This window comes from Balaenoptera acutorostrata, chromosome 20 (genome assembly GCF_949987535.1).
Source record: "Balaenoptera acutorostrata chromosome 20, mBalAcu1.1, whole genome shotgun sequence".
Classification (NCBI taxonomy): domain Eukaryota; kingdom Metazoa; phylum Chordata; class Mammalia; order Artiodactyla; family Balaenopteridae; genus Balaenoptera; species Balaenoptera acutorostrata.
The window spans coordinates 1,979,210-2,006,081 of NC_080083.1; the positions used below are offsets into that span (position 1 = coordinate 1,979,210).

The following is a 26,872-nucleotide window of genomic DNA, read 5'->3' on the forward strand; positions in this document are numbered from 1 at the left end:
AAGCAGGCATTTTCTCCTCTATGTCTCAGTGGGTGTCCCTGCAGCCATTTATGCCGCCTCCCGTCTTTTCTCCAACCCGCCAGTTCAATCAGGCCACCCGCTCTGCTTCGAACCTTCTTACAGCTGCTAGAGGGCCTCCCCCAGCCTTCCTCGCCGCTCACTTTGTCCCCACACGCCGACCTTTGGTCAGGCAGGGCTGGTGCCGAGAGCCTGTGTCCATCACGGGATGGACGCGCTCACACGTGCACAGACATGCGTAAAACAGTCTCTGCATGCAGAGTCCTTGCTATACCTGCATCTTGCGGCGGTGCGTCAGGGCATGGGCTCAGGAGAGCCTGCCTGAGATGAAGCCTGACGCAGGCAGTGACCACTGTGAGATTCAGCAAGTTACTTCCGTCTCTCACAGGTGGCTGCGAGGTTCACACAAGTTCACACACGTGAGATTCTTGGAAGTGCAATGGCACAGGACTGCACACAGTGTCTGCCTGGAATGCGGACGTAACCACCATCATCACTGTCACCACCACCATCACCACCACCACGACGACCACCACCACCATCACCATCACCACCATCATTGTCACCATCACCATGACCATCACCATCATCACCACCACCATCATCAATGTCACTGTCATTTTCCACAAATATTTGTTGAGCACCTGCTCTTTGCCAGGCACTGTCCTAGGAGCTAGGGACACTATTAACAAGACAGATTCCTGGCTTGAGAGAGCTGACATTTTAGTGAGGTGAGTAGAGTAACAAGTAAAAATATAAACAGGGTAATTTCAGAAACTGGTTACTGCGCTGCAAAAAGCAAATGGTGCTGGGACAGAGAATGAGTGCCGTGTCTGCCACCGGTGCCTCTGTTGTTGCAGGCTCCCCCTGCCACGGGGCCTTTGCACATGCTAGTCCCGCTCTTAGAACATCCTCCCCTCCTTCATTAACCTGGTCAGCGGCCACTCATTTTTTCCTGACTTTGGTCCCGTCTCCCCCGCCACAAGCCCCCCCACAAGCAATAACATCGTCCACCTCTCTTTTGCGGCATTCATCATACCTGTGTGTTTATCAGTCTTGTCTGAAGTGTACACCCGGTGAGGGCAGCCAAGCCTCTCTCTCGCTGCTGTACCCCCAGCACAGCAGGTGCTTAACAGCTTTGAATAACAAACAAAGCTGGAGAAAAGACCAAATCTGAAGTCCAACATTACAGTTTCTTGAAATTTAGCCGTCAGCTTCTGGCCTAGGAAACATCTCACAGAGGAGGAGACGCCTTCCCTAGACCCTGCCTCACACCAAACCCCTCTTCCCTGCGTGCGTTCCAGGTGTTCACCCTGAATCCAATCATAGAGAAACTTGGGATTTTTCCTTCTCTACCCTGGTTGGCTGGAGGCCTGGCTCTTCTCGCCCACAAAAGACCCTCCAGGGCCGCCCTCAACACAAGAGCGTGAAGGCCCCTGGGGGCAGAAGTCAGAGGGAGACCAAGGGCAGCCTTTCCCCCAGGGTCCCTCTGTCTCTCCTTTGGGGCCCGATGCCCCACCCACTCTCAAGGGAAAGGCTGGTCTCACCAGCCCCAGGAGGAGCCTGGGGGGCTCCTCGGGGCAGTTTGCCTGGAGGAAGTGGGTGTAGGACTCATCTCCCTGCTCCCATCAGAAGGGAGCTGGGCTTCTGGGGGTCAGGGTCAAGTGGGCACCTGGGGACCCTGTGAGCTCCTGCGCTTAGGTTTTCCTCAGGCCCTCAAGTGCCCATCACTGCGCAAAGGGCATTTTCCCCACAAGAATTGTGTGAGAAGGTACTACTCTGATCTTCAATGGATGGAAACTGGAGGCCCAGGAGGGCGAGGGGACCTGCCCAGGGCCACACAGCAAGAGTGAGAAGTACCTCGTTTGTCAAAGAAGCAGAAAAAACATGTGCTCCCCAAAATATTCCAAAACTAAGAATTGTACAGACCTTACATTCTATGTGTTTACTAGCCGTTTGATGAAATGTCTAAGAGCAGAACCGTCGCTGGGGAGGCGCTGCTGACCCGGGGACACCGTCCACATCCGGGCTAGCCGATCCCAGGAGGGCGAGGAGCACGCGTCCCTGGTGGCCTGGGTCCGCCGCCGCGTGCGCCTCGATGCCTGGCTCTTCCGTGGTTCATCTGTGCGCTGGGGCCACACGCGACGGCCTGCAGGCCAGGTCCGGTCCACAGCCTAGAGATTAAGAATGGTTCTTACGTTTTAAGTGGATTGGAAAAAAAAAGCCTATTTTGTGACACGTGAAAGTTACAAGAAACTCAATTTTCAGGTGCATCGTACCGGCCCCGGCTACTTTCCGTGGCATGACAGCAGAGCCGAGCAGCTGCCAAAGGCGCTGCCGTAGGGTCCTGAACGGAGAAAGTGGGCACCGCGTGGTGCCCTGGACGTCCTGTCGGATTTCCTCTGACACGACGCTACAGACGAACAGATGATGTGTTCGTGACCGTGTGGAAGGAAGCTGGGATCCTCACGAGTAAACAAGCTGCTTATGTAACAGGCATCTGTTTCCCGAGAGTCCCCCCAGGTTTCACATCCTTCCTGAACTGACACGCTTTTGTCACATGCTGGCTCCTCTGACGGCGACTGAATAAATGTCGATGTGTGCTCTAAACCAACTTGTCTAAGAATTGTTATTTTAGCACATTCTCAGTGGAAGGGAGAATTCGCGTCTCCAAAATCCTGATGTGACAAGGAGCCGGCCTGTGACTGGAGAAGGGACCCCCGCCTCAGCCTCGCTCACCACCCCGCACCCACCTCCCGGGGCTTAGATCCGCCCCCCTATTCTGAGCCCAGAGACGAGGACCCTCGGCCCGTCTGTGCCAGGGGCTTTTTATTCTTCTGCTCCAAGAAGCCTTCAGTCTGAAGGGGGGGAGGGGAGCGGGGGGAGGGCTCCTGGGGGGGGGGAGGGAATTTCCTTACTTTCTCCTAGCATTTCCCCCACCTTAACTCCCCTCATCTGTTGTGTTGACTGCCAATACCTTTCCTAGTTGATGACCTGAGCTTTAGAGTTCTTCCTGTACCGAGAACACCTTGTTAAAGAATTAGAAAATTAACAAGCTCATAGTGAAACGACATCAGCATCACCACCCCCCACGACAGACACTCCCGACAGGCAAGGAAAACCTGTTGTCCCGCTGGACCAGCGGCGACGTGCGTCTTCATCACCTCATAGACCCTCCCCTCCATGGAAGGCACCCTGCCCTCGCGAGGATCCCCAGATCGGCCGCCCGCCCTGTGGTTCATTCTCAGCGCACAGCCCGCTCACCCCCCATCTTCACGGGAACCCTCCAGCTGGAACAGAGGCAGGCCCGTCGGGCCCCACCAGAGCCTCTGGCCACAGCTCAGTGTGCCAGGCAGAAGTCCTGTTGTCGCCCAGATGGGACTCTGGGCAAAGGCCCGTGACCTGCCCCTGCCTGGCCCAACATCTCCCCCAACCCCCGCCACCGACCTCGCCCTACAGTAAGGGTGGGGCCCAAGGGCAGAAGGTGGGAGAAGGGGCAGCTGGGTGGGCCTCAGTGCTTCTAGATGAAGACAGGGCTCCACGTGCCACCTCCTGTTGAGGGACCGAGGGGAGGGCGCTGGCTTACGTCCCTGGGAGACAGTCCCTACATGCTGCCGTCAGCGAAAGAGCTGGTCTTAGGACGCCAGGGCCTGCAGGGGTCCCCCTGGCAAACCTGGGGTTGAGGCCCCTCCCACCCAGGACTGGCCGAATCCCTGCTGGTCTATCTCAGCGGCTCATGTACAAATAAACAAACAAGCAGGGAACCTGCAAAGTGCCCATCTGTCCTTGTGCCCCTGAAGCCCTTCCCCTGGGGGTTCTGAGAGTGGTTCTGCTCTTGGGCTCCTGCTCCAGCCCACAAGGGGAGGGCAGATCTGCTAACCTCACCTGCTTCTCAAAACTTGCTGCCCGCCGCTTGGCAGGGGGAGTCCAGCCGGAGACACCCGCGCACCAGGAAGCATAAAAGTGCACCAGCAGAAAGGAGGGGCTGGAAGGCCGAGGGTTGAGCAGGGGCCGGGGCTCCAGGCACGTGTGCGGGATGAGGAGCTCGTGGGCCCAGGCCCTGCCCAGTAGCCTGGCTGGCCAAACCCCAGCCCTGGCTTTTTTCTCCTTGGAAACTACTTGCCAGGTCTGCCTTTTCCATCTGTGAAACAAGGCCAATGAGGGTTGGTACGAAGACCAAATGAAGTAATAAATATTAGATTGCCACAAACCTTGAACTACAAGGGTCAGATCAATCCACAGGGAAAGGACGTCTGCAAGCAGGTGCCCAGGGCTCGGCCGCGGCGGCGGGGCTGGTCCTTTCAGAAGGCGTCCAGACAGAGCCTGAAACCGGGCCTCGCCCCAAACCAAGCCGAACAGTGAGGAGCTGCAGGCTGCCCACCGCCCTCGGCTGGGCTCTTCAAACCACCTCACGCCCAGTAACTCGTTTCCTTCTCACCACCACTGACCAGCTCCGTGCCGCACGCGGACAGGTGTGGAGAGGTTAGGGAGGGAAAGTGCCCAAGAACGCGCCGCTCTGCACAGGAGTCCGAGACCAAGACAGCTGCACCCAAGGAAGCGGAGAACAGCCCGCAGCGAGCAAACCCTGAGACGGGACAGCCTGGGAGCAGGAGGGCGAGGGGAAGGCCCAGGGCTCGGCCACCGCCGCAGCAGCCCCCGCTCAGATCCACGCCAGGAGGCTGTTCAGAAAGGACAGCACGCTCACAACCGGCCGAGCGAGGCCCTCTGTGCAAGGGGACCCGGGGGCTCTGCCAGGCGCCCTGCTCTGCCAGGTGCCCTGCTCTGCGTGGGCCCGAGCTGTTGGCAGGCTCGCAGCCTCGGCTCCCTCCTCCACAACAGTCTGGGCACTGACCCCTGTGACCCTTCACCTGTTTGGCTCCGCCTTGTCCACCGAAGCTGGGACTTTAGGGACCGACTGTCGTTTCCCACCGTGCGGTGCCTTCCCAGGCGGGTCGCTTCTGATGTGACTTCCTGTGATTCCGGTGAGGACGATGCCACCTTGACCCCTCTCCCAAGGACAGCATTCCGGCCAGGGCTGTGGCAGGCGAGGCGGCGCCTCGGGCAGGGCCCAGGACCCAGCGTCCGTCGTCTCCCGGGTGCAGCGGTGGACACGGCCGCTCCTAGGCTGCGCCCGTCAACGCGGGAAGACACCAAGCCCTCCGGGCGGCAGCGGCCTCCCTGGAACAACAGAGCCGGGAAGACACCAAGCCCTCTGGGCGGCAGCGGTCCCCCTGGAACAACAGAGCCGCGCTCTGCCCCCGCAGGAGCGGGCGCTGCCCACAGAAGCGACCGGAGGCGCTCGGTGCGAGCGGCAAGTCTTCCTCCGTCACCTCAGGAGGAAGCCACGTCAGTGACTTCACACCCACGGTGCCCAGCTCGAGTCCCCTGCCATTCCCTGTGGGGACCGAGGCGACCAGGCCCCAACAGGGACCCCCTCTCCGGGCTCCTCTGCTGGACCCCAGGAGGGGCAGAAGGACGCCCGCCTTGGGGAGACGGGCGTGTGGGAAGCATCCCCCGGGCCCAGCGCACGCGCCATGAGGGCGAGTCCTCACAGCAGGAACGGCCACTCGGCGCTCACGGATCAGCCCCGCGCGCACCTGTGTGCCCGCGACCTTCCGGCTCGCCTGAGCACCGCTGTCAACCCGTGCATGTGTGGGCTGGTTTCTTTCTTTTTTATAAAAGAGGTGATACAAAATCAAAAGATACACGTGGAAACATAAAGCATTTCTTTATTATTGCTATAATCAAGGCAAAATCTCTTAAAACAATTGGCCTTGATGATGGAAATATAATCAGAACCATTAATCACGAGTTTACAGTTTGTTCTTCTCTGCTGTTCAGACTTCACGGTCTCACACATACCACCTACCACCTGACCTTGGTCGTACAAGAAGAAGAAGAATGCACTTGGAGGTCACAAAGCACAGCCCAGCCACTTCCCTAGGTACTGACTGCAGACCAAGCACTTCCTCGCTGTGAACCTGTTTCATCCTGTGTTTAAAAAACAAACGGAAGAGGGGAGGAGGGGCCGGAATGTACCCACCCCCTCGGAGGATCAGTGAGATGACACGGGTGGTAACTGAGAGAACATACAAGAAACTGCCCTTTACTCTCGAAAAAATCATACAGAATGGGGTATCGCCAGTGACAGTGCTTACCACCCCTGCAGGGAGGGCAGGAACCCACCACGCAGCCCATGCTCCTGGCAGCCTGCAGGACAGTCACCGAGCATCTGAAATCCTGGGGCAGGGCAACGGGTGTTAACCACCAAGCCTCCAAACTCACTGAGGAAGGACCTGGCCTGACAAGCCACATCACAGGGACCCAGCCTTACCCTAGAAACACCTGGTCAGTTTTATTTACCTTAATATACATCTGTACAGGCAATAATAAAAAGGCTATTACACAACAATTCAGTGAGTTTTACCTAGTTTCATGAATAATGCATGCAGTTACAAATAAGAGGTAGAAACACTGTATTAAAGACCTAAAAATATAAACATCATATAAATAAATGTTCAAATTAACTGCTGGAATTTCATATAGATAAATAAAGTAAAAATTACATTACTTCGTCAAAGTAAAGAGAAACCATGTTTTTGTTTTTATCAATACACTAAATTAGATTAATGCCAAAGATCTTCTGTGCAATTTGTCAGAGTTCAGATTATATTATCTAAAAGGATTAAAACTGGAGAATGGTTTATTCAAGTATTCAAGCAGGTAAGTAAGAGAAACGAAATAATCTACAACGTAGGCACCATTTCTAGAGGGATGTTAAGGGCCCACATTCTCCATGACTAGCTATCTGGTGAACTGTCAGGGTTAACACGGAAATGCACACAGGCTGGAAAGAGCTGCCCCTTTTCCTAAGAGAAAACAAACCTCATTTTTCACTAACTTCATGTAAAATTCCACATCACTAGTAAGCCTTTAAGTCACCAACTTTGTTTTGGCCCTATTACAATTCTCAAGAGTATCTCTGGATTGACACTTGTTCTAATACTGCCCCAATAAACCTAGCCTTTAGTAAACCTAGAGGTCATAGGCATGAATGCACATTCTGCATGCACAGCAAAAGATGCAAACAGAAGCAGACAACCAGCAACTTAAAAATATCACTGAGAAAACCTGCAGGTGTAGACGAATAGGTTAAGAAAATGCAAAGGTTCACACAACACAAGTTTTTACCACTTAAAAGTCCACGAGAGATTACCTGTGAATTCTGGAAAGGGTACGTGTATATAATCAAGTAAAATATTTTAAACAAGTCCATTGTGCCTCAGTTAGTTTTAAATTGCAAAATCCAATACACAGTTGTTTTAATAAATTAGTGCAATATGAAAGATTTTAGAAGATTATTAATATGTGTCCATATTAGATCAAATTGAAGATTTCACAATTTCTTCCAAGAGACGTCTTTCATTCCCTCTTAAGCTATTTCTTCCTGAGCTGTTTATGGACGCGTGCTCAGACTCAGATAAACTTACCCCGAGTACCAAACTGCCTGGATGAGACGTGGCTTTTTACTTTTTCGCCTCAATGAACGTGTGGAACCCCACACTTTGCTCTGGTGAGTGGCGTGAAGAGCCACTCATCGTTTCATTCCTAATTATCCTTAAGAAGAACTGTACTGACAACTCTAGCTCTAAGGTGCATTTATTTACCAAGTTCAAACTGCAAGCCAAGTGGAATACTCTTGCTTCCGCTTCTACAAAGAAAAAGGGAAGGGGTGACTTCTCTGATAAGGCAGGTAGTTCTGGGGTTGTTTTTCCTTTTTGAAATCACTGCTTGCTCTTTGGTAGTCACCGTGTAGGAACCTACAGTTTCCTGGGGGTGGAGCGACAGGATCCAAGCTGTGCTCCCGAACGCATCCCCTCACACCCACCCCTGGTCCTGGGGGCAGGCCTGCTGCGGCTCACGAGGTCGAGGTGCTGTAGCAGAGGGCCGACAATCTCCTTTCAATACTAGATTTATCTAGAAATAAAATAAATTCATAATAAAAATCATTTATGTTTTCAAAAGCAAGGAAAGAAGAACCAATGAAAAAAAATCTCTCACTCTCCACCTACACCCTCACCTCTGTTCTATCTTTGCCCCAGAGTTAACAGTTCTGAGTATTTTTTCTTCTTTCTGCCTGGTAATTGTTTAGCTTAGTGCTGCACAGTGGTAAAAGCTAGATTAGACGTCAAATGAAGAACATTTAGGTTTTAACAGCTAGTTCGCTCACAACTGCCAACAATTTTAGAACTGCCAGCCCCTTGTGGCTCTTCAAAATGTGGCATGACCACACCTCCTCCTCCAAGAGGTCCACCTCCTCCTCCTCAAAAAACATCACTGGTCTTTTATCTGACAAGTGGAAACACCATCCTGGTACCCTACCGGTCTCCACTCCGTTCTGTACACCAAATCTGCAGTACACAGGGTTTTCACAGGGCTCTTTGGTCACTAAGCCAACGAGGATTGAAACAGTTGCCTTTCTTATTGTTTAATGATAAAAGCAAAGTTCCCTGCATACACAAACACACCCACCTATACAGTCGTGCAGTGTAGAAATCTAAAGACTAATGACAAAAGCCAACAGCTCTGTACAAGCAACCTCTCTAATCCTCACAACAGCTCCGCAAGGCAGGCATTGTTCCTCATCTTGTAGAAGAGACAGAGACCACAGAAAGGGTGAGTGACTTGCCCAAGGTTGGGAAGCCAAGATGCAACCCCCAGGCTGCACGGTTCCGAACTCCACGCTCTGTCTACTGCACCAGGAGGAGACAATGCAAGTGCAACCAACACGCACACTACTTTCTAAGTCAACTCACATTTGTGTACATTTTCAATATCTGCTGGGTCCTGGAGAATCTTAGTTAAGCCTTCCAAAAGAAGGGCCGCCTTATGATAGCGATAAACAATATCTTCAGTCTGCTGGAACATCTCATCCAGGGCTGCAGCCTGAACCTGGAACCAGTCAGCAAAAACAAGAAGGTTCTCAGCTTTCCCATGAAAATATGAATCCATTCAGGCAATGCAGCTTTAAATGGAATCTGTCTAAAATTAATACGTTTTGACAAAATGATATAATCTATTGGGTAAGCAACATAAAAGAGCTTCTTTTTTTTTTTTTAATTTATTTTATTTACTTTATTTATTTATTTTTGGCTGCATTGGGTCTTTGTTGCTGTGCATGGGCTTTCTCTAGTTGCGGCGAGCAGGGGCTACTCTTCATTGTGGTGGGCCGGCTTCTCACTGCGGTGGCTTCTCTTGTTGCGGAGCATGAGCTCTAGGCGCACCGGCTTCAGTCGTTGAGGCACGTGGGCTCAGTAGTTGTTGCTCACGGGCTCTAGAGCGCAGGCTCAGTAGTTGTGGCGCACGGGCTTAGTTGTTCCGTGGCATGTGGGATCTTCCCGGACCAGGAATCAAACCCGTGTCCCCTGCATTGGCAGGCGGATTCTTAACCACTGTGCCACCAGGGAAGTCCCAAAAGAGCTTCTTGACAAAAGAGTTACTCTGCATTCAAACATAATTTTCTTGAACTCAGAGATTCATAACTCACAATATTTATACTTCTAAACTGGCTCTTCTACGACTTCACTAAAAAGTTTGTTTAAACTTTTCCACTAGTACACTTCCACACTAGTAACCTGGCATTTCACTAAAGTAGATCTTGTTACAATGAAATAATTAAATGATGTTAAAAGCCACTTATCAGCTTTTCCTTTTAGTTACAGAATTTTCTGGTGTGTGGGATTCATTCACTCAGAGGTATTTACTGGGCACCTGCTGAGGGTCGGCCCAGAGCATACGATGAAGGTGAGCTCCCAGTCCAGAGGGAGGCGTGGGCTGTGAACTCCAAGGGGTACATGGCATCACAGGAGGAAGCCCCGGACGGTACAGAACACACGCGAGAGGCATCTAACCCGACTAGGGAGGAAGAGCCTCCAGGAAGTGACGCTGAGGAAGAGCCATAAGGAAGCAGCAGCGAGCTGGGCAGGGGGAGAGGTGGGTAGGGCTCCCCAGAAAGACGGGCACAGTGTCATTCACGGGGTTAGGAGCATTTGTTTCCCCAACAGCATCCTGATTTTCTCTTTAATCATTCACTGCCCAGACTGTCAGTAATCCAGTCTCCTAATTTACTTGTCGGTATGCTCTGTCTCTTTCAAAGAGTAAAGCCACATACAATACGATAAATAAAATGGATACAGAAAATCCAAGCCCTGAAAAGGAAGGAGAGAGAAATAACTAAATATAAGTTGAGTGTCTCCAAGCTTGCTCAGCAGCCAGGGCACAAGGAGAGACTTGTTGGAGGCACGTGGCTCTATCATCAGAAGAGACAGAAGCACCGTAACTCCAACGAGAGGACGTCTTTCCTGGCACAAATTTCTACAAGAAAATCTGTCCTATGAAGTCTTAATTCGGTACAAGATGATACAATGCATATTATTCATGTCAACAGTTTAGGGCAATATAATGTATATTATTCTCATCAACAGTTTATATTCCAAGACTATTTTCATACGCCTTTTTATTATGATGGCTTTCAAAATAAGACCAAGGGGGTAATATAACAGTACAATTCAAAGTACACAAATTTGAGAGGGAGAAGGAAGCTCAACTATGTTAATATGGTAAAAACTATAAGGTTGGTCAGTAATTAAATTTTTCCCCACTTAATTACTTCTTTGACAGTCCCTAATTTCATGTTTCCTTCAGAGCAATTTTTCCCCCAAGATACAAAAAACAAATTATTTCCACTAATATAACCAGACAGTTGGAAAAGTAGATTATACTTTGTGTGTCTACACTTAAGGTCGGTCAGTTGTGGAATCTGAGCACGTGAATTTCTGCAGATTGGGTAATAAGAGCAGTATTTTTTCTAATGTTTTATCAGCCAAATTTCTTAAATAGTAGAAAACAGAAGAAACAGATCCAGTGAAAGCTTTTAGATGCAAACTATAAGAAGATTAGATCATGCCTAATGTTAGCAATTTTTAAGAGGTATGGTAAGCTTTTACCAAATGTGGTAGGTAACCAACATAACTTATGTTTGTTGCATGTTAATTAAGTGTAATCACTCCTTCAGGAAGAGGGACCACAATACCTGAGACTTGGGAGTGGTGGGGCATAAACTCTTTTTAAAAGGATGATGTCAAGTAGGTGTGCACTTCAAAAGATGCTCTTAGGGGGCTTCCCTGGCGGCGCAGTGGTTAAGAACCCGCCTGCCAATGCAGGGGACACGGATCCGAGCCCTGGTCCGGGAAGATCCCGTGTGCCGCGGAGCACCTAAGTCCCTGCGCCACAACTACTGAGCCTGCGCTCTAGAGCCTGTGCTCCGCAACAAAGAGAAGCCACCACAATGAGAAGCCCGCGCACCGCATGGAAGAGCAGTCCCCTGCTTGCTGCAACTAGAGAAAGCCCGCGCGCAGCAACGGAGACCCAACGCAGCCAAGAAAAACAAAAAACAAAAAACAAAAGATGCTCTTAAAGACAAGTAGTATTACTATGCAATATTACACCTTAAAAAGGGTTACCATTTCTACAGCACAATTATAGATGAGTTTCTCTGCTGTTACGCTGTTGATTTCATCAATAAATCTCTGTTTGTCAGAGAAGAAGCGATTCAGCTTTTCTGTAAGTTTCTTGCACATGCTGATGCAGAATTTATATCGTTCATTCAGATTTTTGACAACTGGAAAAAAAATTGAAATGAGAATTTTAATTTTCCTCCAGAAACAGAGTCATGGTGACATGCAACTTTCCTGCTGATTTATGGAAAGCGACACTAAATGATCACTGAAAAAAGTGACTGGAAATCATTCTTCCACATGTTCTCTCGCTCAGTGAAGAGAAGACTGAGAACAAAGTAATTCTGACTGCTCTCTGTATCTGTTAAATGGCAAAACCAAAAAACAGAAAAGCCAGCATCTTTTCCCATTTAAGAATGCTTAATACCAGGGTGACCCCCCACCAAAAACTTCCCTTCCCAGCGTAAGGGGAAAAGCAGCCCCGTCACGCTCCGCTTGTACCTTGTTTCACACCCGTGGACGGGCTCAGCTTCCCGGACTTGATCTGCTCTTTGGCGAGATGCAGAGAGGCTGCCAGCAGCTGTGCGGCCTTCATGTATAACACCAGCTGCTCCACCCGCCTGCACCAGAGACAGTAAGCAGAGCGTCAGCCTGCGAACCGACAGGCCAGGGCCCCATCACAACAGTCTCTCTAAGGGAACATCATTCCCCTTGACACTTTTAGGGCACGAACACCTCCTGAAGGGAGAAGGGCCGGCATGGAGAAAGACGTGTGTACTTTGAATACGATGGGCACACTCAGATAAAAATACAATCTCTTTATCATCAAATATCTTAACAGCATGATTTACAGGAAAGGAAACACCAAGGCTGCAGAACCTCCAAGTCTTGGCTCACACAGTGAAATCGAGCACAAGGAGATAACTCAGAGACGCCCATGACCTTCAGTGGATGACACGGCCCCCAGCTTGGACACCAGTTTACAGAGGGCAGGAAGCCTCTGGAGATGGACGGCAAGGGGGCACCTACCCCCAGTCTTTGCTCAGCTGGCTGATCTGGTCCACCACCGCGCTCTCCTGGATCTGGTACAAGGAGACGGCGGATGCGCAGAGCCCCGGGTCTCCCCCGCGCACGGCCGTCAGGTCCAGCACACACTCCGTGAACAACAGCATTGCGTTCAGGTGGCGGAAGGTGTCTGTGTGCTCTCGCTGCGGCAAAGCCAATCGTCTTAGAAACTTGCAGGTTAAGGAGAGGCGCACACTCATTTCTGCACATAAACTGTGGCCACTGCTAGTGTTTTCTATACTTATGAATGTCAGAATGATCAGAGGAGAATGAAAGTTTTAAATTCCAGAAAACTGTGAGAAAAATAAACACAAATGAAACCAAACAAGAGTGTGGCATGTGTTTGTGTGTATGGATGTATGAGAGCACCACAAAATCCAGCCTCAAAGATATGAGGTCATTGTCCTTGCACCAGGAAAAAAATGAAACACAGAACAATTAAATCAATATATATGAGACAGAAACATGGCAAAATAGATACCAAGATATAAGAATGTAAGGATATTCTGTGCAGTAAACCACACTTCTTGATAGTTTAATTAATTCTACTGACTTACAATTTCAGAGACACTTTATTTTAATTTCTGGTGGTTCTTCAGTTAACAGTGATTCCTAATACCAAGGCTCTAAATTTTGTGATCTTTTCAGTTAGTTAAAGAGTGGAGTATAGATAGACATAATAGCAGCGCATTAAAAATGGGTACTCTAAAATTAATGTTGTTTTGAGATTTGTTTTTAGCTATAAATGTATTTTGAAATCTCAAATAAGACTAAGTTTCTCACTCTCCTTTTATGGTTAAAAAGGGATGAGAATCAGTGTACTAGAGACAGAAGAATAAACCAATCAACTTTTGAAAGTCTCTCTGCTCTATGACAGCATATCAGACTATATGTTCCAATACATATTGGAACATAATTTATGCCTAATTTGATGGAGATTGAAAAAAACTCTGAAGATTGCTTTTCCAATCTCAGATTATACATATTTTCAAAATTACAACTTACTACAGAATCACTACTAAAATTCTGCATGCAGTACTTTATAACTTTTATGTGAAATACTTAATTCTCCTTCACACACAATACAAATATGGAAAGAGAATTTGTCCTTTACTTGACCTGGAGGAGGTGCAGTCTATGGAACGCTGTCCTAGAGTCGACACTGAGCAATTAGCCGGCAGAGGCTCTGGAATCATAAAATTCACCTCTATTCTGCATTTGTGCTCAGCACACTTCACGTTCTGATGTGTTCTTCCCTGGAGACCTGGCTCCGCGGAGGGAAGGTACTGGTGCACACATGCGACTGTCCAGTCTGCCGGGCAGCTTTATTCCTCAGCGTTATTGACTGATTTGGCATCTTAATTTTATTTTTTTAAACCTAAGTTTAAGTGTATCATTTTATCTTATGAAGAAAAGCAAGCTTTGAGAATAAAAAGTTATGGTTTTAGGAAAAAGATTATGTTTTAAAAGTCCTATAAGTAGTAAATAAACTTCAGATAAAGAAATTAAGAATACAAAAATCTGTATGCGTCACTTCCTGTCAACCAAAGCTTGTTATGAATGAGTGTCACTGTCAACATTATTCTGAAAATATATGAGCAATGTTCCAAACAGGAAAGGTAAGGGGGATTTTGTCCTCCCATCACCGACACCCTCCTCGGAGCACCCTTAAGGAACACGTCACAGGGTCTCTTCCCACCTCCATCAGCGTCTCCTCGGGCAGTTCAGGGGCTTCAAAGGCGACGAGCCCCTCCAGGCTGGGGGGTGAAACACCACAAGGCGCGTGTCTCAGGCTGGGAGCTGCCTCTGCTCCCAGAGGGGGAGACCCCGAGCACGGCCCAGGCGGGGAGCCCCCAGACACGCGGCCCCCGGCGGAGCCCAGGGAACCTCCGGAGCCGCTGGAGCCCCCTGCGGAGACGGGCGAGGAAGCGTTAGAAGGAAGGCCCCCGACCCCTCCCTGAGCACACGAACAGGCTTTATCTTCCCAGGCTCACCTTCATTCCTTACAGAATCAGCAGAGCTACTTTTAAATTCTGTTTTAAACAAATTTCTGGCATACACATTTCTCCCTGCTGCTCCACAGTCCTCACGGTGATAAAACTCAGCGGATGCGTGCGCTTCACTAAAATTATACCCCAATGCTTATGTGGAGGCACTTATACTATTTCTGATTTTTTTTAATGCCACCAATAACACTGTAATGAAATCCTTCCTTCTTTTGAGTTATTTGTGATAAAGACTTTATAAGACCACTTTGTTGTAAGTGGCCTTATAAACAGAATGGGATTACCACAGATCAAATATTACTATAAATATTTTTATAGCTCTTTGTAAGACTTGCCACGCTATTTTCTAAAGCAGCCGTGAGTAAGCACAGAGATCCCACTAAGCCTCAACAACATTGGACATTACATTTTTTAAATGTTGGCTTAGTTAACAGGTATAAAAAGTTATTTTCTCAAAGTGGTATTTTCTTATTATTTAATACTCTCAATAATCCTAAAATCAAGATTATTAGCTCTTTTTCCACTCTCATTATCTATTTATATCCTTTGCTTATTAATCTACTGGTATCTTGATTAGTAACTGATTTAGCATAAGAGAACTTAAGGGACACAAGGTATAATATATGATGTCAAATGATAACTCAAGTCCAATCTAAATACTTTCTTAATTTTTCGTACCAATTACCTATTTATAGACTATGGCTGATAAACCCAATCTATCAGCCTATCTAAAAGTAGGATATAGGATTAAGTGCAAAGATTGGGACTCAAAGTACCAAAAAAAAGGTGAAACCTAGGTTTCTAAAAATACCCACAAAAACAAAAATAAACAACAATCTATCATTTTCAAAAAATTTACTGGATGTACTAAAATAAGCCTTCAATATAAGCTAAGAAGCACCAATATGCATAGCTGCTTCACTGTGGAGAAGTCACATTTATGTAATAATGTTATAAAATTATATAAATATTATTACAAATATATAACATAGTACCTTTTATTTTGCAAAGTTTTTTTTTTCCCCACAAGTATTGTCTCATTTACTCTTTTTTTTTTTTTTTGGCCACACAGCGTGGCATGCGGGATCTTAGTTCCCCGACCAGGTATCGAACCCATGCCCCCTGCCGTGCAAGCGCAGAGTCTTTACCACGGGACTGCCAGGTAAGTCCCCTCATCTACTCTTCATAACCCTTTAAGGTAAAGTAAATTGTTATCTCCACGTCATTGGTAAAGAAACTACGTCACACCATTAAGCCATTATCAGAATCTGCACACCAAACACGAGCCCAAGGCGGAACTAAGACAATCCTCACCTGAGGTGGTTCTTGTCCGAAGGACTATATGGGTACAAGCGGGGGTCGCGGCCCTGTGTGGAGGAGACCCTACCGTGAACAGCACAGCCCTGGGACTCGCTGCTGTTCCCACAGAAGGAGCCCATGCAACACCACAGGCTCCTGCAGGGGCTGCAATAAAAAGTTCACCAAATGTGTCACATACCGGAGGGTGGGTTTATAGGGACACCTTTACTTTTATATTAGTTTTGTTTTCTTTTTTTACAATAAGCATTTATTACTCTTTTTTTTTTTAATTGCTGTTTACTATATTTTATTTATTTATTTATTTTTAATTTTTGGCCGCACCATGCAGCATGTGGGATCTTAGTTCCCCGACCAGGGATCGAACCCACGCCTCCTGCATTGGAAAGCGGATTCTTAACCACTGGACCACCAGGGGAGTCCCCGCATTTATTACTCTTAAAAACAGAAAATTCAATATAGATCTCCATTAAAAATATTTTATGGTAATCTCTTCACAGCTGTGAATCTTCTTTTCGCCAAAGCCTACAATTCAGTTACTTCTATGTGAATTGCCGTCACACCTGAGGATAATGTGAAAAGGTGGAAACCAAGAACTGGGAATTAAAATGTGGGGAAACAACCTGATTAAAAAAATGGGCAGAAGACCTGAATAGTTATTTTTCCAAAAAATACATATGGCCAACAGGCACATGAAAAGATGCTCAACATCACTAACCATCAGGCAAATGCAAATAAAAACCCCAATGAGACATCACCTCACACCTGTCAGAACGGTTATCATCCAAAAGACCACAAACAACAAACGTTGGTGAGAATGTGGAGAAACTAAGAGCTAAGCTGATTTTGTTTTTGTTTTTCTTATACATTTATTTATTTATTTTTGGCTGTGCTGGGTCTTCGCTGCTGCACACGGGCTTTCTCTAGTTGTGGCGAGTGGGGGCTGGTGTACAGGCTTCTCACTGCGGTGGCTTCTCTTTGTTGCAGAGCACAGGCTCTAGGTGCACGGGCTTCAGTAGTTGTGGCTCGTGGGCTCTAGAGCGCAGGTTCAATAGTTGTGGCGCACGGGCTTAGTTGCTCCGCAGCAGGTTGGATCTTCCCGAACCAGGGCTCGAACCCATGTCCCCTGCATTGGCAGGCGGATTCTTAACCACTGTGCCACCAGGGAAGTCCCTAAGCTGTTTTATAGCTTATATTTTCTTAGAAGAAAATATAGTGTTAGGCATTTAAGAAGGGGTATCTAGGGAAACTCAAAGACAACAGGGGAGACAAAAACAAAGACACCAGAGAAAAGTTTACCCTGATACCTATGGCTACAGCAAACACTAAACACAGCCTAACTCTTAGCCAGATAAACAAAAAAAACCCTCACACTATTTAACTCAATTCTATGTCCAGTAATATCATTTCTGGCTTTCAACAAAAAATTAAAAGGCAAGCTAAAAGGTAAAAACAGCCTGAAGAGACAGAGCAAGCACTGAACCAGACTCAGATATAGCACACATACTGGACTTATCACACCAGAAATTATAATAACTTTGATTAATGTTAAGAACTCTAGGGGCTTCCCTGGTGGCGCAGTGGTTGAGAATCTGCCTGCTAATGCAGGGGACACGGGTTCGAGCCCTGGTCTGGGAAGATCCCACATGCCGCGGAGCAGCTGGGCCCGTGAGCCACAATTGCTGAGCCTGCGCGTTTGGAGCCTGTGCCCCGCAACGGGAGGGGCCGCGATGGAGAAAGGCCCGCGCACCGCGATGAAGAGCGGTCCCCGCACCGCGATGAAGAGTGGCCCCCGCTTGCCGCAACTGGAGAAAGCCCTCACACGAACCGAATACCCAATACAGACAAAAATAAATTAATTAATTAATTAAAAAGAAAATCCTTAAAAAAAAAAAAAAGAACTCTAATGGAAAAAAATAAACAACATGTAAGAGCAAATGAGTAACAAAGCAGAGAGATGGCAACTCTAAGAAAGACTCAAAGGAAATGCTGTAAGTCAGAATCACTGACACAGAAATGAAGAAGGTATTTGATGAGCTCATCAACAGACAGGACATGGTTGAGAAGAAAATCAGTTAGCTTGAAGATATGTCAATAGGAACTTCTAAAACTGAAAAGCAAAGAGAAAGAAGAATTAAAACAACAACAACAACAAAAATCCCAGAATATCCAAGAACTGTGGGACATCTACAAAGATATAATATATGTACAACAGGAATATCAAAAGGACAAAGAGAAAGAAACAGAAGAAATATGTGAAGTAGTAATGACCAAGAAATTTCCAAAATAAATGCAGAACCAAACCTTCCAAGTCCAGGAAGCTTAAAGAACACCAAGCAGTTAGAATGCCAAAAAATCTATACCTGTGCATTTCATCTTCAAACAGCAGAGAATCAAAGAAAAAATCCTGAAAGAAGCCAAAGAAAAAAAGCACCTCATTTATAAGAGGAACGAGGGTAAGAATTACACCAGACTTCTCTTCAGAAACCATGCCAGCAAGATGATGGTGGAGTGAAATATCAAGCCCTACAGCACAGAAACCATACTCGGGTGTTTGCTGGTCTAGATATTTCCTCCTTTGGAGGCTCATGGGAGAGATGGTAAAAGAATTACAGAGAAAACAAGAACAAAGAGGCTCCAATACTGACTCTCAAATTTAAGTGGACATAATAATCATGTGGGGAACTTGTTAAAGACACAGATTCCTAAAATCCTTTCCCAGAAAACTTGATTAAACAAGTCTGGGTTAGGGTCTGGAGCCAGCCCTTTGTTTTCATTTTTTGATAAGCAGTCTGAAGTAATCTAGATGTGGGTCCATGGACATAAAGTTCCCTGGAACGACTATGAAAGAGCCAGGGATCTCAGTGACCTATGGTTCTTCATAGGTTGGGCTTGCTGGATAAGAAATGCTCAAGAGTACAGATGTGTAAGGCAACTTTGGCCAGTGTTATCCTACTGATAAAAAGCAATCTTGGTCGGCATCTAACTTCTAACTCATGGGCTGCTGATCATCAAGACACTGAACAAGTCCCTGTCTTGACAGGCTCCTAAGAAATTAGATGAGATGATAGGGACTGGATGAAGAAATCTGGTCAACAGGTTTGTCAACAGTCAACAGGAGTAGATGGGCAGAGTAATTACCCCTATGCCCAAGCCAAAGATGCCCACGTCCTGACCCCTGAAACTTGTAAATAGGCTATGTTACATGGCAAAGGGGAACTAAAGCTGCAGATGGAACCAGGGCTGCTAATCAGCTGAACTTAAAGAGATTATCCAGATTATCCAGTGGGTCCAATGTAATCACAAGGGTCCTTTAAGTGTAGACTTAAGGGGGCAGAAGGTCCAAGTCTAGACTGGCCATTGCTGGCTTTCACGGTCGAAGGGGCCACAAGCCAAGGGTTGAGGGCAGCCCCCAGAAGCTGCAAAAGGCCAGGAAGTGCACTCTCCCCGAGAGCCTGCAGAAGGAACCAGCCCTGCCTACACCTCGATTTTAGCCTAGTGAGACCCACTGTGGACTTCTGCCCTCCAGAACTGTAAAATAATACATCTGTGTTGTTTTTAAGCTACCAAGCTTGTGGTAATTTGTTACAGCAGCAATAGGAAAGTTAACAAACAGATTACCTGCCTGAAAAGAAACCAGACTTCTCTTACCTATATCCATTGGTCGTTCTGCACTTAAACTGTCCGTGCTGCCCTGATGTCCACCTAAAGGTGTTTTTACCGGTTGATCTGATAATTTCCCAGTACTGACAGATCTAAAAAGAAGAATGATAATAATGTAAATGTATACTTTTAAAAAATCCAAACATATCAGTAATAAGGGTGATTTAGACCAAGCCATAAAAGGGTTAAAGGAAGGTCAGAGAACAAGGAGACAAAAAATAGAGACCGAACAATTCAAGGTAGAGATAAACTTCAATACCCAAAATAAACAAAAAGGCAGAAACAGACTACTCAGGAAGCTCAGGAGGCGCTCCGGACTCCCACAGGTATAGGCAACAGCCATGGCCTTCAGAGGTTCTAAGTGTGTGCAGTGCCTCACACGTGCACAGTGTCACGAACCACCGGCATAAACCAGCTCCTCATCGGGTCTGGCTGCTTCATGACAGGAATGGAGGCACTGTTACAGTTCCCACGTTGAGGGCTGGAAGGAAACGGCGTCTCTTACCTGCCGAACGCCGCCCTGACCTGCTGCTCGGACGTCTGTGTCTCCCCTCCTTGTACTGAGAGAAGGTGAGAGCATCCCCGTGCGTCACTCCCATCTTTCGACTGCCCCTCAGAAGGCCCGCGGCGAGCGGCCAAGGCTAGCAGGTTGGAAGACGCTTGCGTTTTCGGGATTTTGAAAGGAGCCGTGGTCTAAGGGAACACATGTAAACTGGTTGCTATGACGCAGGAATGTTCAGAACCGTCAGGCTCGTGGCACAGTGGCTGGAGCAGAGACTCCAGACTCTGTCAGTCTTGGATTCAAGTGCCGGCTCTCCTGCTTCCAGTCTCTGTGACCTTGACAGTTCATTCACGCTAAGCCTGTTTCCTTTTTTCAGCATTAAATGGGAACGTGTATATAAAGCATTCAGCAAGTAAAGGACTTACACTTTGCCTGGTACACTGCAGGTGCTGATTAAATTGCAGCTATCCTCTTCCTGAATGCTGTCTATAAAGTACTTATGATACTAGTTCATGACCTACTACTGAGAGTTAAGCTACTCCATGGTATTGCTGCTTCCACATCCACTGTGCTTGGCTATGCGGCCTGCAGGGACCTTAAATTGACACCAGCCCCTTGTACAAGCACACGCCCTAGACAGCAGCCCACAGAATCGCAAATAAATGTACGTTCCGGATACGACTTCCCTGACAGGCCTGGTGATCTGCCCCCGTCTCCCAGGGCCTTCCCGCTGTGTGCCCCTTAGACAAGACCCCCGTGGAGCTTATCAGAACCCTGCTCTTTTGGTTTGGATTGACCCATCCAGCCTTAGCCCGGGAACCCCACAGCACTCCCACCCACAGACCCTAATAAAGGCATGTGCCCAGGTCCTGTCTCTCTCTGCACTTTGACTTGACTTCCCCGTGTGGCATCTGGGTGCTTCTTCCAGGACCACTGAGTAACCAACTTCTCTATTTCAATTTCTCCTGTGGTCCGTTGCTGGACCTCAGCTGACCACCCGGAACAAAATGCCCCAGTTAACAAATGTTAATTTAGCAAAGTCACAACATCTACAAAAGGGCTTAATAAACACACCTTAGTAGGAGAGCCAATGATTGTTGGTAATGGAGTTTTGAAGAACCAGTCGGAACTCCGTGGGGAGGACCCCGCGTGCTTGGTGGGAGAGGTCCCGAGGCTGCCGGGCCGACTGGGCTGGGGGGAGCAGCTGCACCCAGCCCCAGCGTGGGACGGGCACACGGGGTCCGAGTGCTGCTTTCTGAGCTTCTGCTTGTTCTGGTAGATGTCGGTGAGGGTGGAGGCGCTCTGCAGTCTAGCACCCAACAAGAGTGGCTGTGGCGACGGAGGCTGCGGCATGGGAGAGCCTGCCAAGGACAGAGACAGCGTTAACCCACAGGGAAGATGTGCAGGGCAGGAACTGGCGAGTTAAGAAGACACCTCTTCAAGGAGAGTTCCAATGAATGTCTTGTTTCCCGTGAGATATTCTAAAAGTTGTTCACCTGGCAAGAGACATTTTTTGGCATCCTTTACAAACAGTGACAAGCATGCTGCTGCCGTTGGCCTTCCCAGGAGACAGGGGTTAGTGACCACGGGTCTGTCGGCTGTTTTACCAACAGCGGGCACACAACTCAATTAACGTAGCGTCTAGTCAGCACCACAGAGAGCTAAAGAGTGCGTAAAGCCAACGAAAACAAAAATCTACATGGAACGAGATGATTTCCACTCTTCATATTGATACGTATGTGTGTATTATCAATGTAATTATTCTCTTTTCTCACATAGCAACTAAAAGAAACTTTTCAAGCTAACCTAGAATAGCTCTTTATTCAAAACAGAATGTTGGAAAGAAAATTAGAAAGATAATATACTTTTCCTGGATTTTATTTTGTCTAAAAATAACAAGCATATGCATATTTATTTTTGTCAGTTTCACGAAATTCATTTAAAACCTGAAGTATTCATCTTCTCTACAAAGAAAACACTTGTCCACAGATATTCTTGCCTCTTAAGGGGACACTGGGTGATGGGGTCTTGATATGATGAACAGCTGGCTATAACAAGGGAATTCCCCCCCACAAACCCTGCTGTTGCTGACTTGACATTCACTAAGCCTGGGGCTCCGGTTACAAATTCCTTGGAGCTTCTTGCAAGCCAAACTACTACCAATAACGTTAAAGACACACAAACCTTCCTAGTGGCTGATAACCATCATCTTTCCCAACAAACAGGAGCTCTTGCTGCTGACCACTCATGGCTTAATCTCCTCCTAAATCTATTATTTCATTTTTCAGAACTGGGTTCTGCCACACATGTGTGTATATACGTACACATACACAAATAAACAGTGACAAAATGTTATGATCCGGACAAAGTTAATCAAGCTTTATTTTTAAAGAAACACAAAATATGAAACACTAAACCTAGAAAAGAGTGCTTTTCTTTTCTTTAAAAAACCTCTAATTAACTTTTTTTTTTTTTGCAGCTGCGTTGGGTCTTTGTTGCCTCGCGCAAGCTTTCTCTAGCTGCGGAGATGGGGGGCTACTCTTCGTTGCGGTGTGCAGGCTTCTCTTGTTGCGGAGCATGGGCTCTAGTCGTGCAGGCTTCAGTAGTTGTGGCGCACGGGCTTAGTTGCTCTGCGGCATGTGGGATCTTCCCCGGCCCAGGGATCAAACCCGTGTCCCCTGCATTGGCAGGCAGATTCTTAACCACTGCACCACCAGAGACGTCCCAAGAGTGCTTTTCTAAGTAACACAGCATTCCTTTCACTGCCCAACTCCTCAAATGCACATACAATAAAATCTGACTTATCAAAGTGTGATTTGCGCAGATCTTTTCAGGCATATATATTTTAGATAATAAAGCAAATAAACATCCATAGTTCTTTTTTATCTGATGCTAACTGGTAGCTCTTATCAAAACCAGTATTAATCAAAGTAATGAAATTTCATCTTCTAGACTGATTTTCATTATCTGTGGGACAACAACCGGAGTTTAGCCAAGTTGTGTAATTCCCAGGACTTAGTCTCATAAAAGAATCCTATACGTAGGCGAGAACCAACTGGCAGTGATACGCTAGAGCACATTAGCATAAAAGACAGGAGAGCAGAGAAAATACTTCCCATAAATTCTGTTGGTTTGTTATGACTGGAAAAACATATCTCAAATTCACTTACGACGGGATTTTAACTATTAACATTGCGAGTCCATCTCCTACCTGACCAGTTCCTGCTCCTGGATTCCTGGCCCTGAGGATGCCCACAGCAGCACTGACTAAACTGCTCAGGAATGGTGCCAACTGTGAAGAAGGGAAGGGCAAAGCACGGAGAAATGGCTCACAACTAATACAGCATGGAAAAGGCGACACATGCACAGATCGCACATTACAGCTGACACCATTCAACTAGCGAAGATGTAGTTCAGCTCACACCTACTAAGCGACAGTGTGCTGGGCACCCTGAGATAGATCAAAGCACCGTAGGACCCGCCCGGAGGGCAGAGACTGGGCAAGAGCCAGGCAAACCTTTGCCGTGGGTCTCGGGCGTGGGGCTGCCGGGGCCCAGCTGCTGCCCCTCCACCCGCCGCACTCCCGTCCCGCCGAGCTTGCCCCCCGGCTGGCCCAGCCCGACTGTGTGGGTCACGGGGATTCTGGGTGGCTTGAGCCTGGGGACGCTCTTCAGAACTCACCGGCCGTCGAGACGCCTGCCCACCCCTCCTTCCCGCCCTCTCCCCCCGGGCGTCAGGCCTACAAGGGGGTCAGAAGGGGCGCCCTGCGGCCCCTGCTTCCTCACGGCGGCTGCCCAGGCGCTCCGTGCACATTTCTGCAGCCCCTTCTTTGCATCTACCGCTACGAACCCGAATTAACAAGAGGGGGAGGCGGGGAAAGCTTCCGGGAGCTCAAGCAGACGAGAGACGTGTGTCTCCAGCAGCGGCGGAGCAGCGGGCAGAGACTCGACCCCGAGGGAGGGCCGCCTCCCTGAGAGCAGGGGTTGGGGCCTCGTCCGCAAACTCCGGGGGCCCGGGGGCCTCTGAGGGGGCGAGGAGGGGCCAAGACTTTGCTTGAAGATTTTCCAGCTAAAAGTAGTGTCCACACCACTGCCACAGGGGAAGCGGTGACATAAACTTTTAAAAAACATGATCACTGTGGTTTTCGCTTCGTGAACCGCGGCTCCTGGGCGAGGCTTCGGTCCCGCTCGCTCCGCCTGCTTCCGAGGCGCGCCCCTCCCTCCCAGTCCTACTCCGGGGCGGAGACGGAGGGTGGGGCCTCCCCCTTCGGGTGCGTGTGTGCGCGTGCGCGCTGGCCCTCCCTGCTCCCGTTCTTCCCCACGTCGCCGCTAGGGGGCCGCTGCTCACGGACTCTGGATCTCCGTTGCCCTGGCTTCTCTCGCGTGTGTTCTGAAGCTGGAGCGTTTTCTCTCAGTTAAGCCCCTGCAAATGTGGTTCGAGGTCTTCCTGTGGGGTTGGGATTGGCTGTTCTGTGGCCTCCCTGCGTGCCTCGGGCGGCTATTTTCGAGCTCCCCGTGTTGCTGCCCGCGGTGTCCAGGAGAGGTGGGACGATCCGCAGTGGAGCTGCCCCCGGGTCCCCCCGCAGCGGGAAGGCCTCTGGTGGACGTAACCCAGCGCTGTCACGTACTCTACTGCCTTTTAATCCTCGTAACTCCTAGTGCCAAGTAGGGTAGGCATTTTATGTACTTTCACCTAGGGTTTCTGAGTCGGTGTTTAGAGCCCAAACCCAGTGGAGATGCTTTTTATCCGCAAGATCCATTTATATTACCCAGTTTCCGACAGCGGTCTGAATGGCTTTATACAGAGATTCTCAAGAGGGAATCAGAGCAGGGTAGGGTTGGAGGGGCGGGATATGGCTCCCAGTCAGCTGGGACTCACTGCCATCGTGAGCCAGTGTTCCTAAAGAGAGTGTCATGTCGCATTGGTCATAATGAAAAAAGGTTGGAAACAACTGCTATAAATTCTCCTTACCCGAAGGGGAAGGTGAGTAAGGCCTGGAAGACCCCGTGGAGAGTCTTCGTCCGACCGCCTGTACTGCGTCTGCCGGCACCGGGGAGCAGGATCCCAGCCGGGGGAAGCCCATGGGGCTGGTGTTCGACCTTCGTACCACCGCAGATCTAAAGAGAAAAATAATATTACTCCCTCACCGGCAGGTTCTAGGACTTTATTTCTCTCTTTTTTCCTAAAACTTCCTAACAATATGCCGTGGAGTCGATTTTTTAAACATATGGAACATAGTCATATGCAACAAACATAAAACCTATAAAATTATACAGAGTGAGGTCTCCCTCCCATCCTTGTATCCGTCTACCTAATTCCCAACACTTCCTCAATCCTGCTCAAAAGGTTACCATTATTTTTAGTTTCTAATGTATCCTTCCAGAGTTCCTTAATTCAAATACAAGCAAACTGAATATATAATCTTATTTTCATCTTGTTTTAACAAAGGTAATAGATTCCATACCAATCATTTTCAACTTTTTTGGTCTTAGATCTCCTTTATATTCTTAAAGTTACTGAAGATACCAGAGAGTTTTTATTTATGCAACTTATTATATCTATTGATTTTTATGGTACTAGAAGTTAAAACTGAGAAATTTTTGTAATTATTAATTCATTAAAAATAATAAACTCGGGACTTCCCTGGTGGTGCAGTGGATAAGACTGCGCTCCCAATGCAGGGGGCCCAGGTTCCATTCCTGGTCAGGGAACTAGATCCCACATGCATGCCACAACTAAGAGTTTCCATGCCACAACTAAGGAGTCCTGGAGCTGCAACTAAGACCAGGCTCAACCAAATAAATTAAATAAATAAATAAATAAATTTTTAAGAAAAAAAAAAAACATAATAATAATAATAAACTTATGACACAAGATTACGAAAAATATTTTCCGAAACAAATTATTGAGAAGCATGACATTATTTTACATTTTGCAAATCTCTAATGTCTGGCTCAAGAGATGGCAGTTGGGTATTCACAACTGTTTCTACATTCAGTCTGTTATACGTGTTATTTTGGGAGAAGTACATGAAGAAAATACTGCCTTATAAATTTGTAACTGGAAATAGGAGAAGCACTTTGGTAGCCTTTCAGATACTGTGACACTCTTTTTTTTTTTAAATTATTTATTTATTTATTTATTTTTATGTATTTATGGCTGTGTTGGGTCTTCGTTTCTGTGCGAGGGAGGGCCTTCTCTAATTGCGGCAAGCGGGGGTCACTCCTCATCGAGGTGCGCGGGCCTCTCACTGCGGCCTCTCTTGTTGCGGAGCACAGGCTCCAGACACGCAGGCCCAGTAATTGTGGCTCACGGGCCGAGCTGCTCCGCGGCATGTGGAATCTTCCCAGACCAGGGCTCGAACCCGTGTCCCCTGCATTGGCAGGCAGATTGTCAACCACTGCGCCACCAGGGAAGCCCTGTGACACTCCTCTTTGATGCTACCCCAAACTCAGCAAGTGGTCATTTCTAAGATCAGCTGCAATGTGGAATCTGAAACCACATCGGTAAAATTTGTACTCTGTTCCATTAAACTCCATTCTCTGGCAAAAGTATCTTGGACTTGGAATGGATCTTATATCTGTGTATACTTTTTAAAAAATTTGGTCATTTGGAAAATACTGGTTGACAGAGTTATGCAGATATTCCAAATGCTGACGCATTACATAATATCAAAAAGTCACATTCATATCAAAATATCACCACCAACTTAGTTCACTTTTGACAAAATGGCCGTCAACACCACAGCCACAGCTGTCCTCTCAAGCACCAGGTGTTCCATGAAA

At 47.6% G+C, this 26,872-nt stretch overlaps 1 protein-coding gene across 6 annotated transcripts in view; it reads right to left on the reverse strand.

Moving 5' to 3' along the window:
- Nucleotides 1-5,721: 5,721 nt before the first annotated feature.
- ULK2 (unc-51 like autophagy activating kinase 2) overlaps nt 5,722-26,872 on the reverse strand; it is a 67,567-nt gene continuing 46,416 nt past the window's right edge. For 2 of the 6 annotated variants that reach the window (XM_057535712.1, XM_057535718.1), the window contains 12 exons: nt 25,059-25,204; nt 23,299-23,379; nt 21,162-21,448; nt 20,091-20,278; nt 19,574-19,677; nt 15,920-16,069; nt 14,299-14,507; nt 12,564-12,769; nt 12,036-12,154; nt 11,541-11,698; nt 8,835-8,970; nt 5,722-7,995 (listed from right to left, as the gene is read on the reverse strand). In XM_057535712.1, the coding sequence (XP_057391695.1) occupies nt 7,937-7,995; nt 8,835-8,970; nt 11,541-11,698; nt 12,036-12,154; nt 12,564-12,769; nt 14,299-14,507; nt 15,920-16,069; nt 19,574-19,677; nt 20,091-20,278; nt 21,162-21,448; nt 23,299-23,379; nt 25,059-25,204 (1,843 nt within the window). In that variant the 3' untranslated portion in view covers nt 5,722-7,936. The remainder of the gene's footprint in view (nt 7,996-8,834; nt 8,971-11,540; nt 11,699-12,035; nt 12,155-12,563; nt 12,770-14,298; nt 14,508-15,919; nt 16,070-19,573; nt 19,678-20,090; nt 20,279-21,161; nt 21,449-23,298; nt 23,380-25,058; nt 25,205-26,872) is intronic. The other 4 variants (XM_057535714.1, XM_057535713.1, XM_057535716.1 and 1 more) reach the window with 4 other exon arrangements.